General features: G+C 38.5%; 1 protein-coding gene across 1 annotated transcript in view; it reads right to left on the bottom strand.

Annotated features, from left to right (window-relative positions):
* LOC134537239 (uncharacterized) overlaps positions 1–12,097 on the bottom strand; it is a 36,874-nt gene extending 24,777 nt beyond the window's left edge. Inside the window, exons 1-2 of the mRNA XM_063377506.1 lie at positions 11,997–12,097; positions 1,691–1,756 (exon numbers count right to left, since the gene is read on the bottom strand). Of these exons, the coding sequence (XP_063233576.1) occupies positions 1,691–1,756; positions 11,997–12,072 (142 nt within the window). The 5' untranslated portion in view covers positions 12,073–12,097. The remainder of the gene's footprint in view (positions 1–1,690; positions 1,757–11,996) is intronic.
* Between the last annotated feature and the right edge of the window lie 1,192 nt (positions 12,098–13,289).

Consider the following 13,289-nt stretch of genomic DNA (forward strand, 5'->3'; position numbering starts at 1 on the left):
TGAAAAACCTTAAACAAAAGAAGTATCGAATCACTAGCGTCCCAGTTAACAGGTGTCACGAGTCAGTAGCCAATGAGCAGATGTAATTTTCCCGAGTGCATAGAGGATCATGGAGTAGGCCTATATCCTACTGGTCATTGAAATCGCGAATTTTTCCGGTCTCTAACTATCATCGAATGAATTATGTTGTGGCTCCTATTTATATGAGCAAGTGTACCTCTGTGTTTCAGATTACCGTAAGCATCAAACAAAAAAATAATAATAAAACATTTTAACTGAAGATATTTTTTTGTTGCAGTTGGTAACAGTTTACACGAACTTGTGCCAGGGACGTTCTCCATTTTTCATTTTTTTTTCTCGCAAAGGACTGTTTATACTCTCTACACTTAAGGGGCCCGCCTCGTCAGGGGTACATGTGTGTCAGTGAGGCGGGATGATAAGCGCGACGCTCGCTGGTGCTTCCAGCGCGGTATAGCCTCTAAGCGCAAGTCTCTGGACTGGCGCGCATTCGTCTCGTCGTCACAGGATAACTGTGAAATTTTAGCGGTGACCGTAACATTATATGGCGGAAAAATGAAGATAAATAGTGTTATGCAAGCCCCTTAAGTGCTTTCAAGAATCTGTACTGATTGTTTTATGCCTAAAAATTACTCTGAAAACACGCGTTTAAGCCATTTTAACTCTTCTAGAAATACAGTTTAAAAACTTAATCCGAAACTAAAAGTACTTTTCGGTCCTCAGCGAACTCTTAAATGCTATTCGTAAATAGACCCCAATCGGATATCTTGAGTAGTTTTGAAATCGCGTTGTTTTTCCTGAAGCTCTGCACACCGTATGTGTGCCCAGGTAGGCGGACCCCTTAACAGGCCAATCAGAGGCTTACGTAGAGGAGATGTCGTTCTGAACTGTTCAGGTTGAATGACGTAGAGACCTGTAAAATTCGCGGATTCATTTCGCGATATGATAGAGTCCAAATACTTTTGACATTATTTTGCTTCAGTGATTGGGCCACAGTTTATCTGAAGGACTCTGGGCTAATGAAAAATCTTTAACAGAAGAATTAGCGAATCACGATCATTCCAGTCAACAGGTGTTACGAGTCGGTAACCAATCAGCAGATGTAATTCGCACGAGTGCATAGAGGATCATGGAGTCTATCCTTTAGGGATTTGAAATCGCGAATTTTTCCGGTCTCTATGAATGAGAAATGGCCTCGGACGCAGAAGTTGCAACGTGTTGACCTGAAATATGAAGTAGTCGAGATACCCGTGTAACCGCGCCCTAAGAAGACCCTGTCTGTCACAGAGTCATGTCGGTGGGGGGCGGAGGATGGGGGAAGGGGGAACCGCACATAACTTATAAACACACAACTTAGAACAGTCATAACTTAGAAACATCGAAACGAATCCACGTAACTTAGAACTGTCATAAGTTAGAACGATCATAACTTAGAAATACACAACGTAGAATCACACAACTTAGAACTATCACAACTTAAAAACACACAGCATAGAACTGTCGTAACTTAGAAACGCGTATCTTAGAAACACGCAACGACGAACCACTTAACTTAGAACTATCATGACTTAGAACCACACAACTTAGAACAGGCATAACTTAGAAGATTCTATCGTGTGTGTCTCTAAGTTGTGACAGCACAGCGCGCTACAGCAAGGGGTGTACAACTCACGGGAGAGCGTCCGTCCGTGGAGCTGGTGGCCGCAGAAGTCACGGATCTGGCGCGCGGTGGACACCCCTGGAACACGAGCACGGGGCGAGTCAGGCGGGCACATGATGCATGCTACCCCACCCCTCCTGCATGGCTAACACCCTGCATGATTAGAGCGAATAGGTAGGGGCATGCAGATTTCGCGAAAAGATTTCGAGACTAGATGAAAAAGAAAACACTGTATCATCGTCTGTGTTTCGTGATCGGGTGAGTTTCCACCCAGCTACATATCGATTGTAACAACGCCAATCACAGTAAGTCAGTGCGGAAGCAAACGCGTCCTGAGTGGCTCGGCCAAACAAGGACACGACGTATCTCACAGACGGCCGCCAATCACAAGGAAGAAACCACAGGTGCGGGTATACCTTGTTGCAGTCTAATACGCATTGAAATCTTTTCGCGAAAAATATCTGCCCCTACGTATAGGTAGTGAGCGGAAAAATTCGCGAATTAATTTCGCGATAGGCTAAAATACAAATAGTTATACCTCAGTGCTGCCTCTGCCAATGGCATGACTCTGGACCAATGAGAAACGCCCGACCAAAGCTTTATCGAATCACAGGCTGCTACGTTGGGACGTCTCACAAGACAGCAGCCAATGAGTGGGTGGCATTTGACCGAGTGTACGTAGAACTGTGGAGTTCATCCTGCAGGTCATTGAACCAGCGATTTTTTTCCGGTCCCTACATAGGCTTCGGCCTGAGTCTTAACTCAGACCCCTCCCGCACCCCTCATAGCTTTAGGGTAGGTTAGGGGGAAAAAAATTGGACAGAGCGCCGCTGCTAAGCACCATCGAGGGCGGTGATTGGAGGTTGTAGCAGCAAGGCCCAGTAACCAGGAAGCATTGTCTCCCTCTTCAACATTAACCAACGTTCTCTTTCATTTTCAAAGCTGCAAGATAAAACTGGATACGTTCTTCAAATGGTTCTTGCAATTGGGAAATTTGAACTTATACAATTTGGACATACGCCATTGCAGTTTTGCACTGTTTGTCATGGGTAGGGACCGGATAAATTCGCGGGTTCAATGAACTGTACGATGAACTCCATAGTTCTACGTACACTCGGACAAATGCCACCCACTCATTGGCTGCTGTCTTGTGAGACGTTCCAGCGTAGCAGCCTGTGATTCGATAAAGCTTTGGTCGGGCGTTTCTCATTGGCCCAGTGTCATCCAGGTGAGTTTTGAGCCAATGGCAGAGGCAGCAGTGTTGTATTTTAGCCTATCGCGAAATGAATTCGCATATTTTTCCGGTCTCTATCTATTACTAGAGACCTGAATAATTCGCGGGTTCATTTCGTGTTATGCTAAAATTCAAATAATTATACCTTATTGCTGCTTCTGCCATTGGTCCACTGTTAATCTGGAGGACTGAGGGCCAATTAGAGACCTTCACACATTGAAGTGCCGAACCACAGGCCACCCAGTCGATACGACTCACAAGTCAGCAGCCAATGAACAGTTGGCATTTGCCCGAGTGTGTAGAGGATATTGGAATCTATCCTGGAGGTCATTGAACCCGCGAATTTTTCCGGTCTCTATCTATTACGTACTCGTTTCTTGGTCCAGTGCTTGTGGACCGGCCAAATCCCTGCAGGAGTGAGTAACGCCATAGAGCACACTGTGTTAAGAGGCACCTTCGTTTTCACGTACAAACACTCGCAGCTGCCGGGATCACTTCAAAGATGCGAGTTAGGTAGATAGAGCTCTCGGCCGGTCTGGGATCCATCTTCACTGTTGCGAGATGCGGCCGGGCCGATACTTGCGGTACGCACAGGGAAGGAGGACATGTTATCAACTGTGTGACTCGGGTGAAAGTAAATATTTACACTACGCTTATCACAACCCGTGTGTCAGCTCTTGCGACACGTGGCGTGCTATTTTTTTTTCTTATATTTTTCTTCTTCCTTGTTATAGCGTGGCTCAGCCTTCGTTAGCACTCGCTTTTCAATGCACCGTTTCCGCCATTAATGGCTGTCTTTGTTTCGGTGTGCTCTGTTGCCAGATATACGCCTTAGAGCACAACAGTTTTACACACACCCCTATAATGAAATGATAATTTTGAAACAAATGTATCTGAAACATAATATTTTTCAAAGAAAAATTTGGAATGAAATTTTGGAAATACTTTTTCAGGACCATCTTCTAGTTACGTTTTTTTTTAATTTTTTTTTTTTTTTAACTTCTAAGGAGATGTGATTGAAAGGATGTCCTCTTGGTTTCAATCGTTTTTGTAAACAAATATTTTTTAAATATTATTTAGTATTAATTTTTTTGCTCTGTTCAACATTTTGTACCTAATGCATTCGTCATCAATGCAAAGCAGTGTTAGATGCAAAGAACGGCTAAAGAATTGGTTGTGAACTCATAAGGTCAGAAAAAGAATATAAATAGAACGAAAGGTCAATGTTATTTTAATTACAAAAAAATTGAAAATATATAGGAAAAATATCCATTTTATTTTAATTAAAAAAATTATTTCTCTTTGTATTGTTTATTACAAAAAAAAATTATTTTACAAATCACGTGTACCTATGCTTAATTTTTAATTTTCTGTAAATTATCTTTTTGGTTAAATTTTATATAAATCTTATGTTTGAATTCTACTTTATGAAATGCTTATTTTTTGTAAAATTTAAATGTATGTAGAAGCTACCAATTAAAACGATTCATAACAGTACATAAAAATAATATCGACTTTCCAGTGATGCCAACTGCAACAGACTTTTATCGTACACAGCATATTTTGTTAATGAGTGGAATTATGAAACTAAGGCTCTGACTTTTAACCCAAGAGATACACGACGTCATTAGCATATTGCGCGCAGCTAGGCTATTCTTATAGGAACTATTAGGCCTAAGTATTTCCGATTTTTTTTTTTAATTTTAAGACTATTTTAGCTTTGAAAAAATGTTGTACCATTCAGTTTACTCGTGGACCGACCTTTCCCCTTAAATACATTAATGTCATCTAGGGACTCATAGCAATTACGTGCTATCTTTAGAAAGCTTACTTTCCGACATAAAAAGATTCACCGTGTTCGCGCACTGAGGTGTGACGTCACTTCGGCGAGAAAACGTCTGCGGGCGAAGTCATTTCAGACCAGTGTTGATTGTGCTCTGTTTGCAAAGATCCCAAGACACCCTCGCTGATGACCCAACACGGGGCAGGAGTGCGGGAGTTGGGGAGGGGGGGGAGATAGTGAAGTGTTGTCACGACACTAGACGGATTGATATGGTTCGATGAATGATTCACTTGAGTCAACTGAGAACCGAATCATTCCCCTCGCGGGCTGATTCATCCACTTGAAGTAATCCTCGAGATGGTTTTAAAGGACTGGGCTCCTTTGATGTGGACAGTTTAATCATGTCCTGCTTACTTTCAGCAGTCAAACTGTTCCATATGTCTGGCGTATAGTTACGGTAGAATCTGAAGCAGTATTATTTATGTAATGAGGTTGTTGCCGTATGTATATAAGAGAGAAAAAAAATATATATTTTCCCTGAGTTTAAATAAGAAGAAAACTGTCTGCAACGGGGCAGCCCTCACAAGATTACATGTAGCGTGTCTCATCCTTAGATTCTTTCACGATGTATGTCAGTATCGGTGTGCACTGTTGCCAGATATAGCCCATAGAGCTATTGTTTGAAAACTATATATATTACGTTTCTGTAAGGTAATAAAAAATTTTGAAAAATTAAAATGGTTGCGTAATAAAAAACTTTAATTTGCATGCAAATAATTAATAGAAATAAAATAATAAAAGGGCTTGAGTGTAAAGCATAAACTCAATCAAGTATTGATTAAATACTCAGTATTCAATATTAATATAAACGCTTGTATAAAAATAATAATTTAAATTAGAAAGATAAATTTTAATTTATAAAGAATCAATAAATAAATATGCTGAATATTTTTCCAATATATAAATATTTATACATTAAATAATGTTACGAATCAAAATTATATATAATATAAATTAATTATATATACGAGAACCTCACTTACATAAATACACTTGAAACAGTTTATAAACATCATAACGTTTATAGCAAGTATACTATCAAATCCGTAATATTTTATTTAAAAACAGAAAATTTATTTTATTTTAACCCTAACTAAACAGTATCTAAAAACTTTGGCTGAAACAATTTTTGATGATAATTTTTAAAAAAAACTTCATACATCCCTACTATCAAATAAAAATTTTATTTTAAACCATCTGACCCTTGGTCCAAAACGAAGTCACTACTACTTCAGTAGGCGTAATATGAAATTTCGTTCTAAGCTATTCAATGATGGATGCATTGAGTTAATTAAGAAATAGAGAGAAAAATGTTTTATCAATTGGAAAATATAAATTCAGTTTTTAAAATGTTCCCGAAGTTTATAGAAGTTTCCAAAATAAGAATGTACTTCGAAATCTAAACGGATAATCTATCCACGATAATAATACCCGAAAATCTGCGAGATTTAAAGTGTTGATAGTTTATGTGTATTTATTATTTGCAGCATATATCTAAAGATTTTTTATTAATTTTGAATATTATCTATGATATACTGGATATTGAAAAGTACATCCACAATGAAGACACAATGGTAAATTCTTAAATATAAAGTTACAAAAATACGAGACATAGTTTACGTTAGATTAATCTATGGAATATGTGGAATAATTAAAAAAAAAAATTAAATATATTTTTGCAAAACTCCGTTCCCCCGGAGAAACCCCCGGAATGGCCACCGCATGGGGAGCCCAAGAAAAGAAACGGGCTCCCCATTTGGAAGCCACCTGGAAGGTTTTTTTCTGTTCCACCCACCGTTTCTTTGGTAGCCTGACTTGTTGCAAGGGATTGTGTTCATACCAGAGAAAATGCCGCCATTTCGTCTGGGCAATCCGCCTTGGAGGAGCCGGGGCGCGAACCCGGGTCCTACAAGTCACAAGGCAGGCGCTCTACCCCAGAACCAGAGTGGTAGAGCGACAACATGCAGTCTTGTTAACACTGACATCATGTCATTCGCTCGCGTTCACTGCAGTTTGGTTTTTCATTTGTTTACAAACGTGAAGTACTAATACCTATATACCTAAAATTTTCTTATGTAACACAATACGGTGATTTAGTTTTTTCTCAAACAAATACGGAAGGCATAAAATTGATTGTATTTTTAAATAAGGTCGAATTCATTAGTGCACATGTAGGAAATTTTATTTTATTCCAACCTTGGTTTCTTTAACCTCTTGCAGTAAGGGTTAGCCGTAAAAAAATTATCATACGAAAGTTGTATATAACATTTTGCAATAAATAAGAACTGATTTAATAGTATACATATATGGTACGGAATTTATGATTTTTTAACATCTACCACTTTTTATTTCAATCCCTTGCAGCAGTCGTTTTATCAAAAATTGTTCAGGCATCTGAATGGATTCGATTGTGTACCTAGTAAGGAAGTAAGGGAGTTATGAATTTATTTTGTCTTCCAACACTCCTTGTATTTATAGTTGGTAAGATCAAAAATTTATTCACACAATATTTTTTTTATTACTCCTACGTTTCTGTTTTTCAAAAAACCTTCCCATTTGTTACCTCTTTGGTCTGATTTTTCCCATTAACTTACTTTACCGAGACTTTCCATTATCATAATTATTTTACGTATCCGTTTGGTAATTATTTGTGAAGAAAAAACGGCTAGATAAATATATATATTCACACACTTTTGAGTTGACGTTGGTTTTGGGGTCTATGAAAAAAAATATATATAATATACGAAACACGTTTTTTTTTGTTTTGTTTTTTTAATTCTCGGTCAAGTTAATCCCTCAGCTGGTTAATTTTTGCACTTCACAAATATTTCCACTATAAACACATCAGGGAATAGAAATCGTAATATGTACTCGTTAAACCGATCTGAACCAGCGAGACGCACATACGTAAAACAAATGTGTTGAAGCCTAGCAACTGAAGCAGATCTACTGTGATTGGCGCTAGTCATCAGCACAAGTAGCACATATTCGGAGAATGTGGTTTTGAAAATGCAATTTGTTGAACTTGGCTTGTTCATCTGTTAGTAGTAAGAATCATCACAAAAAATATATCCAAACAAACGTCACATTTTTATCATCTTCGCACAAGACAATAACGGCAGTTCATCAGTTGCTTCTAGTATTTCGTTTTTTTTTTGCACGTAATTTTAAATACATTAATAATAAAGACTATTTTAAATTAATTATAAAAAAAGCTTTTTCCTACCAAATAAGTACTTATTCAATGGTTTTCATTAACTTATAATCAAACAGCATGTGGTATACATTTTAAGAGTTTTCCTCAAACTAAATTTTGTTTATATTTAGTAGATAAAGTTTAGCAAACAAAATTTTTATAGTATTTGAAGACGAAGGTTACGTATGAACTGTACTGACACTGATAGAACGGACACAAATATTTTCTAATAAGTTCATAAATTAAAGAGGGTAATTTTTTTTACTGGAAAAAGTCTGTTATAAACAATCAAGTATCATTAGTTTATTCTAAGGTCATGTGCGAAAAAAAAATCGGTTGTCTGTAAAGCCGGTTTACGGACGATAGTTTAACGTGACAACGTCATAACAAAACATTGATGAAATGATTGCATACTTTATGAATAAAATTGAATCATTTTTATTTTAATAATAAAAGAATAAATACTTTAAATTATACTAGTAATCAGATTTTTAAAATGCAAGAATAATTAACCTTTATTGCCGAATTTGTTGTTGTAATAAGCGATGAAAACCACCTTAACTTTTCACTTCACTTTATAAACAGTCGAGTGGAAGTGAGATAGATGCGGCGCAAGCGTACAATGTGCGTAACGGAACAATGTGCGTAACGGGACACTTTTCTGTGCGTGCAGCCTGCGCTTTCATCGATTTATTAGACGTTGTCACGTCAAAAAAAACAACTAATTATTAGAAGCAAAATGATTGGGGTATACTTCCGTTTTAACGCGACGTGTTTACACGAGCCTACGACAACACAGACAGAGGGCACTGGCCGCGCTTATCTTCCAGTTGTTGGTTCCCCTGATTGAGTAGATTGGCAGCCCTGCCGCAGGCCGCTGACTGACAGCTGTAATTGCTCGCGCGCGCCCAAGCGCACGAGTGGTCCCCCCCCACCCACGCCCCATCGGCCACGAGATACGCCCTATCGCTATAACCACAGCATCGGGGTCGACGGACCACGGACCCTGTATGTATTCAACTGTAACTATCGAGTACGAAACAGCTATACTAGTTTTAAAATTTTAAAATCGAACTAAATTAATACATCATATTTTTGTTTTTCGTTGTTGAGCTGGACTCACAATGGCCCTTATGGTCTGTCCACCATCCGTCTGTCCGTTAACAATCCGTCGGTAAGAGCCCGTCTACAATTGTCCGAACCTGTGCGTGGTCCGTGTCCTTATACGAATGTGAGTGACGTCACATTGTCTCACCGAAAACTGCCCTGTCCACGATTGCGATGTCCGAATGTATTGATTTATAAAGTTGTCACCAGAGCGCAGTAAATGTGCCAAACCAAATGTTTTTTGTTTATTGTTTTGATGCTTTGTAGTTTGAGATTGAACTTATGAAAGTTATGTAAGTTATAAGTGACTTACAACATCTTCCATTTCCTTCAATAACAAAAACAAACACCACGTTTTCAAACGGGAACCGGAAATTCAAATATCGTGAGTGTTCTGTTCTTTTTCTGTGTCCGAAGTACACAGGTTGGGACAAAAAGTTCAAATTGACGAATGTCTTCGGACCAGGTAGGTTCGGACCTTCGCCCACTTGACGCATGACGTCAGAGGGTCACGTGGACCAATCAGCGACGAGTGTCCTTCGGACACAGTTTAGGTCATTGCTATTGTACACGGGCGTCCATCTGTCCATCCGTCATCCGTCTGTCCGTTGACAATCCGAGCTATTTTCACAATGATCCGCTCGTCTGTCATGGATACATTTTTGAGAACATTTATTTTTTAAAGGTTTATTACGTATTAATTTTGACGATACTTACGCTTAGTACTTATAAATCACTAAACTATTTATTTGCTCTAAATTTATATATATATATATATATATATATATATATATATATATTCAAGTTACCATACGTTATGTGTATCGGTAAAATATAAAACGTTAAAACTTAAGTTGAAAACATAATATGGAAGTAGCAAAACAAATAAAAAAAAACTTTTCAAAATGTTGTGGAGGTTGAAATTTCCGACCATCCGTCGAAAGTTGAAGCTTGGAAAGGATTTGACGGATGGAATTTTCCAGGGTATTTATTTGGGTACAGGGCATGTGATTGACGGTCAGGCGGGTGATGGGTCATTTTAGGAACTTTTTTTTTTTCAAAAAAAAAAACTGAACGAACCAGAAGTTGGCAACCTGCGGCAAGAGAAAGAATTACCCCATTTGACAGGTAATCCAGGAGGCGTTCGCTTCCACATCGTGTACCAACAGTACATACAATGTTTTAACTCTCAGTCTCGGAATTTTTTTCCGCAAAAAATTCATGCCCCTCCCTAATCAAAACCAGCTTTACTTCAAATTTACAATGTTTTGGTCATGTTCTGCAACCTAAATTTCTGGCAGATCACTACTCACACGATAAGATTATAAACGTAAGAACAGATAATATTATCAGGAAAAAAATTCCGAGTCATGCGGTCCACGTACATTGCAACTCACGAGGAAATTGAAGCCCTCGAAAGGTTTTTTCGGGGAAATTTGCAGCCTGCGGACGAGTGTGACGTGAGGATGGTAGTATGACATATGCGGGCAGTGAGTCACGTGATTTGCCGTGCGTGGCGCAATACGTCAGCGGGGCGGTTAGCTGCGCAGACATGTGTGAAGGGTGCTCCGTACCTTCTATATTGACGAAAGTTCGCAAAGTGGGTTAGAAAAAACAATGGTTGTCGGTAAAGTCGGTTTACGGACGATAGTTTAACGTGACGTCATAACAAAACATTGATGAATGACTGCATACTTTTATGAATAAAATTGAATCATTTTTATTGAATTATCACTATTTTTTGAGGATACAAAGAAGGAGTGAAATGAAATATACAATTTAATTGATACATTTACTTTTATTTACCTTCATTAATTCAAATGTGTTTATTACTTTAACGAAGAGATTATTTTAACTATAACTTTGATACATGTTTGCTATTTACCTTCTTCCAATCTGTGTTATTCTGTTAAAGATAGGACGATGATAGGAAAAGTAGGAAACGAATGGGAGTGTTTCAGGTTTAATGTGCCTCGAAAAAGTCAAATCGATGGTTGTTCCAATCGAGTGGAAGAGAGATAGATGCGGCGCAAGCGTACAAATAGCGTAACCGGACACAGTGTAACGGGACAATGTGCGTTACGGAACACTTTTTCGTGCGTGCAGCCGGCGTTCATCGATTTATTAGACGTTGTTACGTCAAAAATAAAGTTTTGTAACAAGAGACCATGAAAATCAGACATTCAATGCTTATTAAGAGCCCCATGTCTTACCTGTGCGATGGTTCGCAATCAAAAAAATTAATTTTTTATCGATAGAACAGACATGTCTGAAGGACGCTACATACCTGCTTTATTGGGGAAAAAAAAAGTACGTAAAATTGGGTTCAAAAAAATTAATTTTTTTGACAAGAGACCTTGAAAATCACACATTCGAGTATTTTAAGAGCCCCTGGTTAAACCTGCACGATGACTAGCACCAACCAGTGCGCAGTTGACGCCAGGCACCATGGGAGAGAAATTCTAGTTTAGGTTTGGCAAGACTGAGACCAGGTTTTTCGAAAGCCAGGTAGTGTCCATAGAAGAATGTCCTAGTTGTGAAATGTAATAGTATCAACCGCGAGACTTGTAGAGTGTTTGGTTCAAAGGTCGCAATCAGAGAGTAACTCAAATCAGTTTCAAGATGAGCGCATGCGCTTTGTTTATTTCTCGCCTGCAGCGCGAAAGAATGGCTCTTTTACCCAATTAGTAGAAGGGCGAACCTGTGATTTTACTTAACAACAGTATGGTCGACCGAAAACTTCGGTGAATTATTTGCCAAAGGACACGGCTACAACCCAGAAGCCAAGCTACTTCAGTAAAATATTACCGTTTCAAAAAAAATCTTAAAAACAAAAAGCGCGTGTGTCTGTTGTACTGGCATCTGCAAACAAAAGGCGCGTGATCGGTGTTCACGTCGTGACGGTGGCTGACGCGTTGGGCCGATGACGGCTACTCACTTCTGCGCAGGTGACCGAGTGACAGCGCTCTGACAGCTGTCCGTCTCGCCGTCTTGTCCGAGCTGTCCACCACCATGGCTGTCCAACACACGCGCACTCGTTCCCTGTACGTGACTGCGACTACAGCGGAGCGGGTACCTCCCCCCCCCCCCTTCCAACACTCCAACTGCTCGGAGGTCGTGACGTCATCGTGTACTTCCTTGACTCATCGGGGACAGCCTTCCCACTCTCTCTCTCTCTCTCTCTGTCTCTCTCTCTCTCTCTCTCTCTCTCCCCCTTGTGTCCCTGTCCGCAGTTGCCCAACACACGCTTTGTTTTGTTTTCCGGGAATTGTCTGCACCTGCCAGCCTCTGCCAGGTGTGTGTGTGTGTGTGTGTATGTGTGTGTGTGTCCACGCGAGACAGAAAGTGATATTATCTTTAAAAGATTTGTGCAATGGGAGCGCATGACTTGATGTAAGTTTTTGGACATACGCCATTCTTAGCAATGGCGTATGTCCAAAAACTTACATCAAATCAGAAAGTGATACTTCTTGCTTATTACGTGAAGATAGAGATACATCATTAGCATTTTTTTTATTATTGAAGAAGAGATGCTGAGAATAGTAAGGAGGCGGGTTTGTGATCTCAAATGAAAAATAATCACCCCTTTTTTTTACTAAAAAAAAATCTATGTTTTTTCTTTCTCCATTAATTTAAGTTGGACAGATATGCATGTTTTGAAACATGTCACGCCACCAAAAAATTATTTTTAGTGGAAGCTATCTCGAACTTTTTATATTTTATTCCCATTTTGTAATTAAATAATGCATCAAAGTGCATCTTTGTGCATTTAAAACATTTATAAAAATTTATCTCACATTAATACTAGTTACATAATGAAATTAATGTGCAGTGTTTTTAAAAGTTATAGATACATGATTTGCTTTTTTACGTATACAATTATTTTACATACAACGATCAGCGACTTCCACGTTGATACAATTAAATTTTACAACTGGGACCTTCTTTCACGGACATACTGTATTTTAGAACCCGTCCTATATGCAAAAAGGGGGTTGTCGGTAAAGTCGGTTTACGGACGATAATTTTATGTGATAACGTCATAAGAAAACACTGATGAAATACTGCATACTCTTTAATTTTCAAATATTATTTACAGTTTTTGCAAATGTAATTTAAATAATTTGTTTAAACATAATCACGAAATATTGGTTATAGAAATAAACTGAAATCAAATCAACGTCAATAAATTGTTAATTTGGAATGACGAAATTGGACAAATAAATCAAAA

This window comes from Bacillus rossius, chromosome 12 (assembly GCF_032445375.1).
Source record: "Bacillus rossius redtenbacheri isolate Brsri chromosome 12, Brsri_v3, whole genome shotgun sequence".
Lineage (NCBI taxonomy): Eukaryota > Metazoa > Arthropoda > Insecta > Phasmatodea > Bacillidae > Bacillus > Bacillus rossius.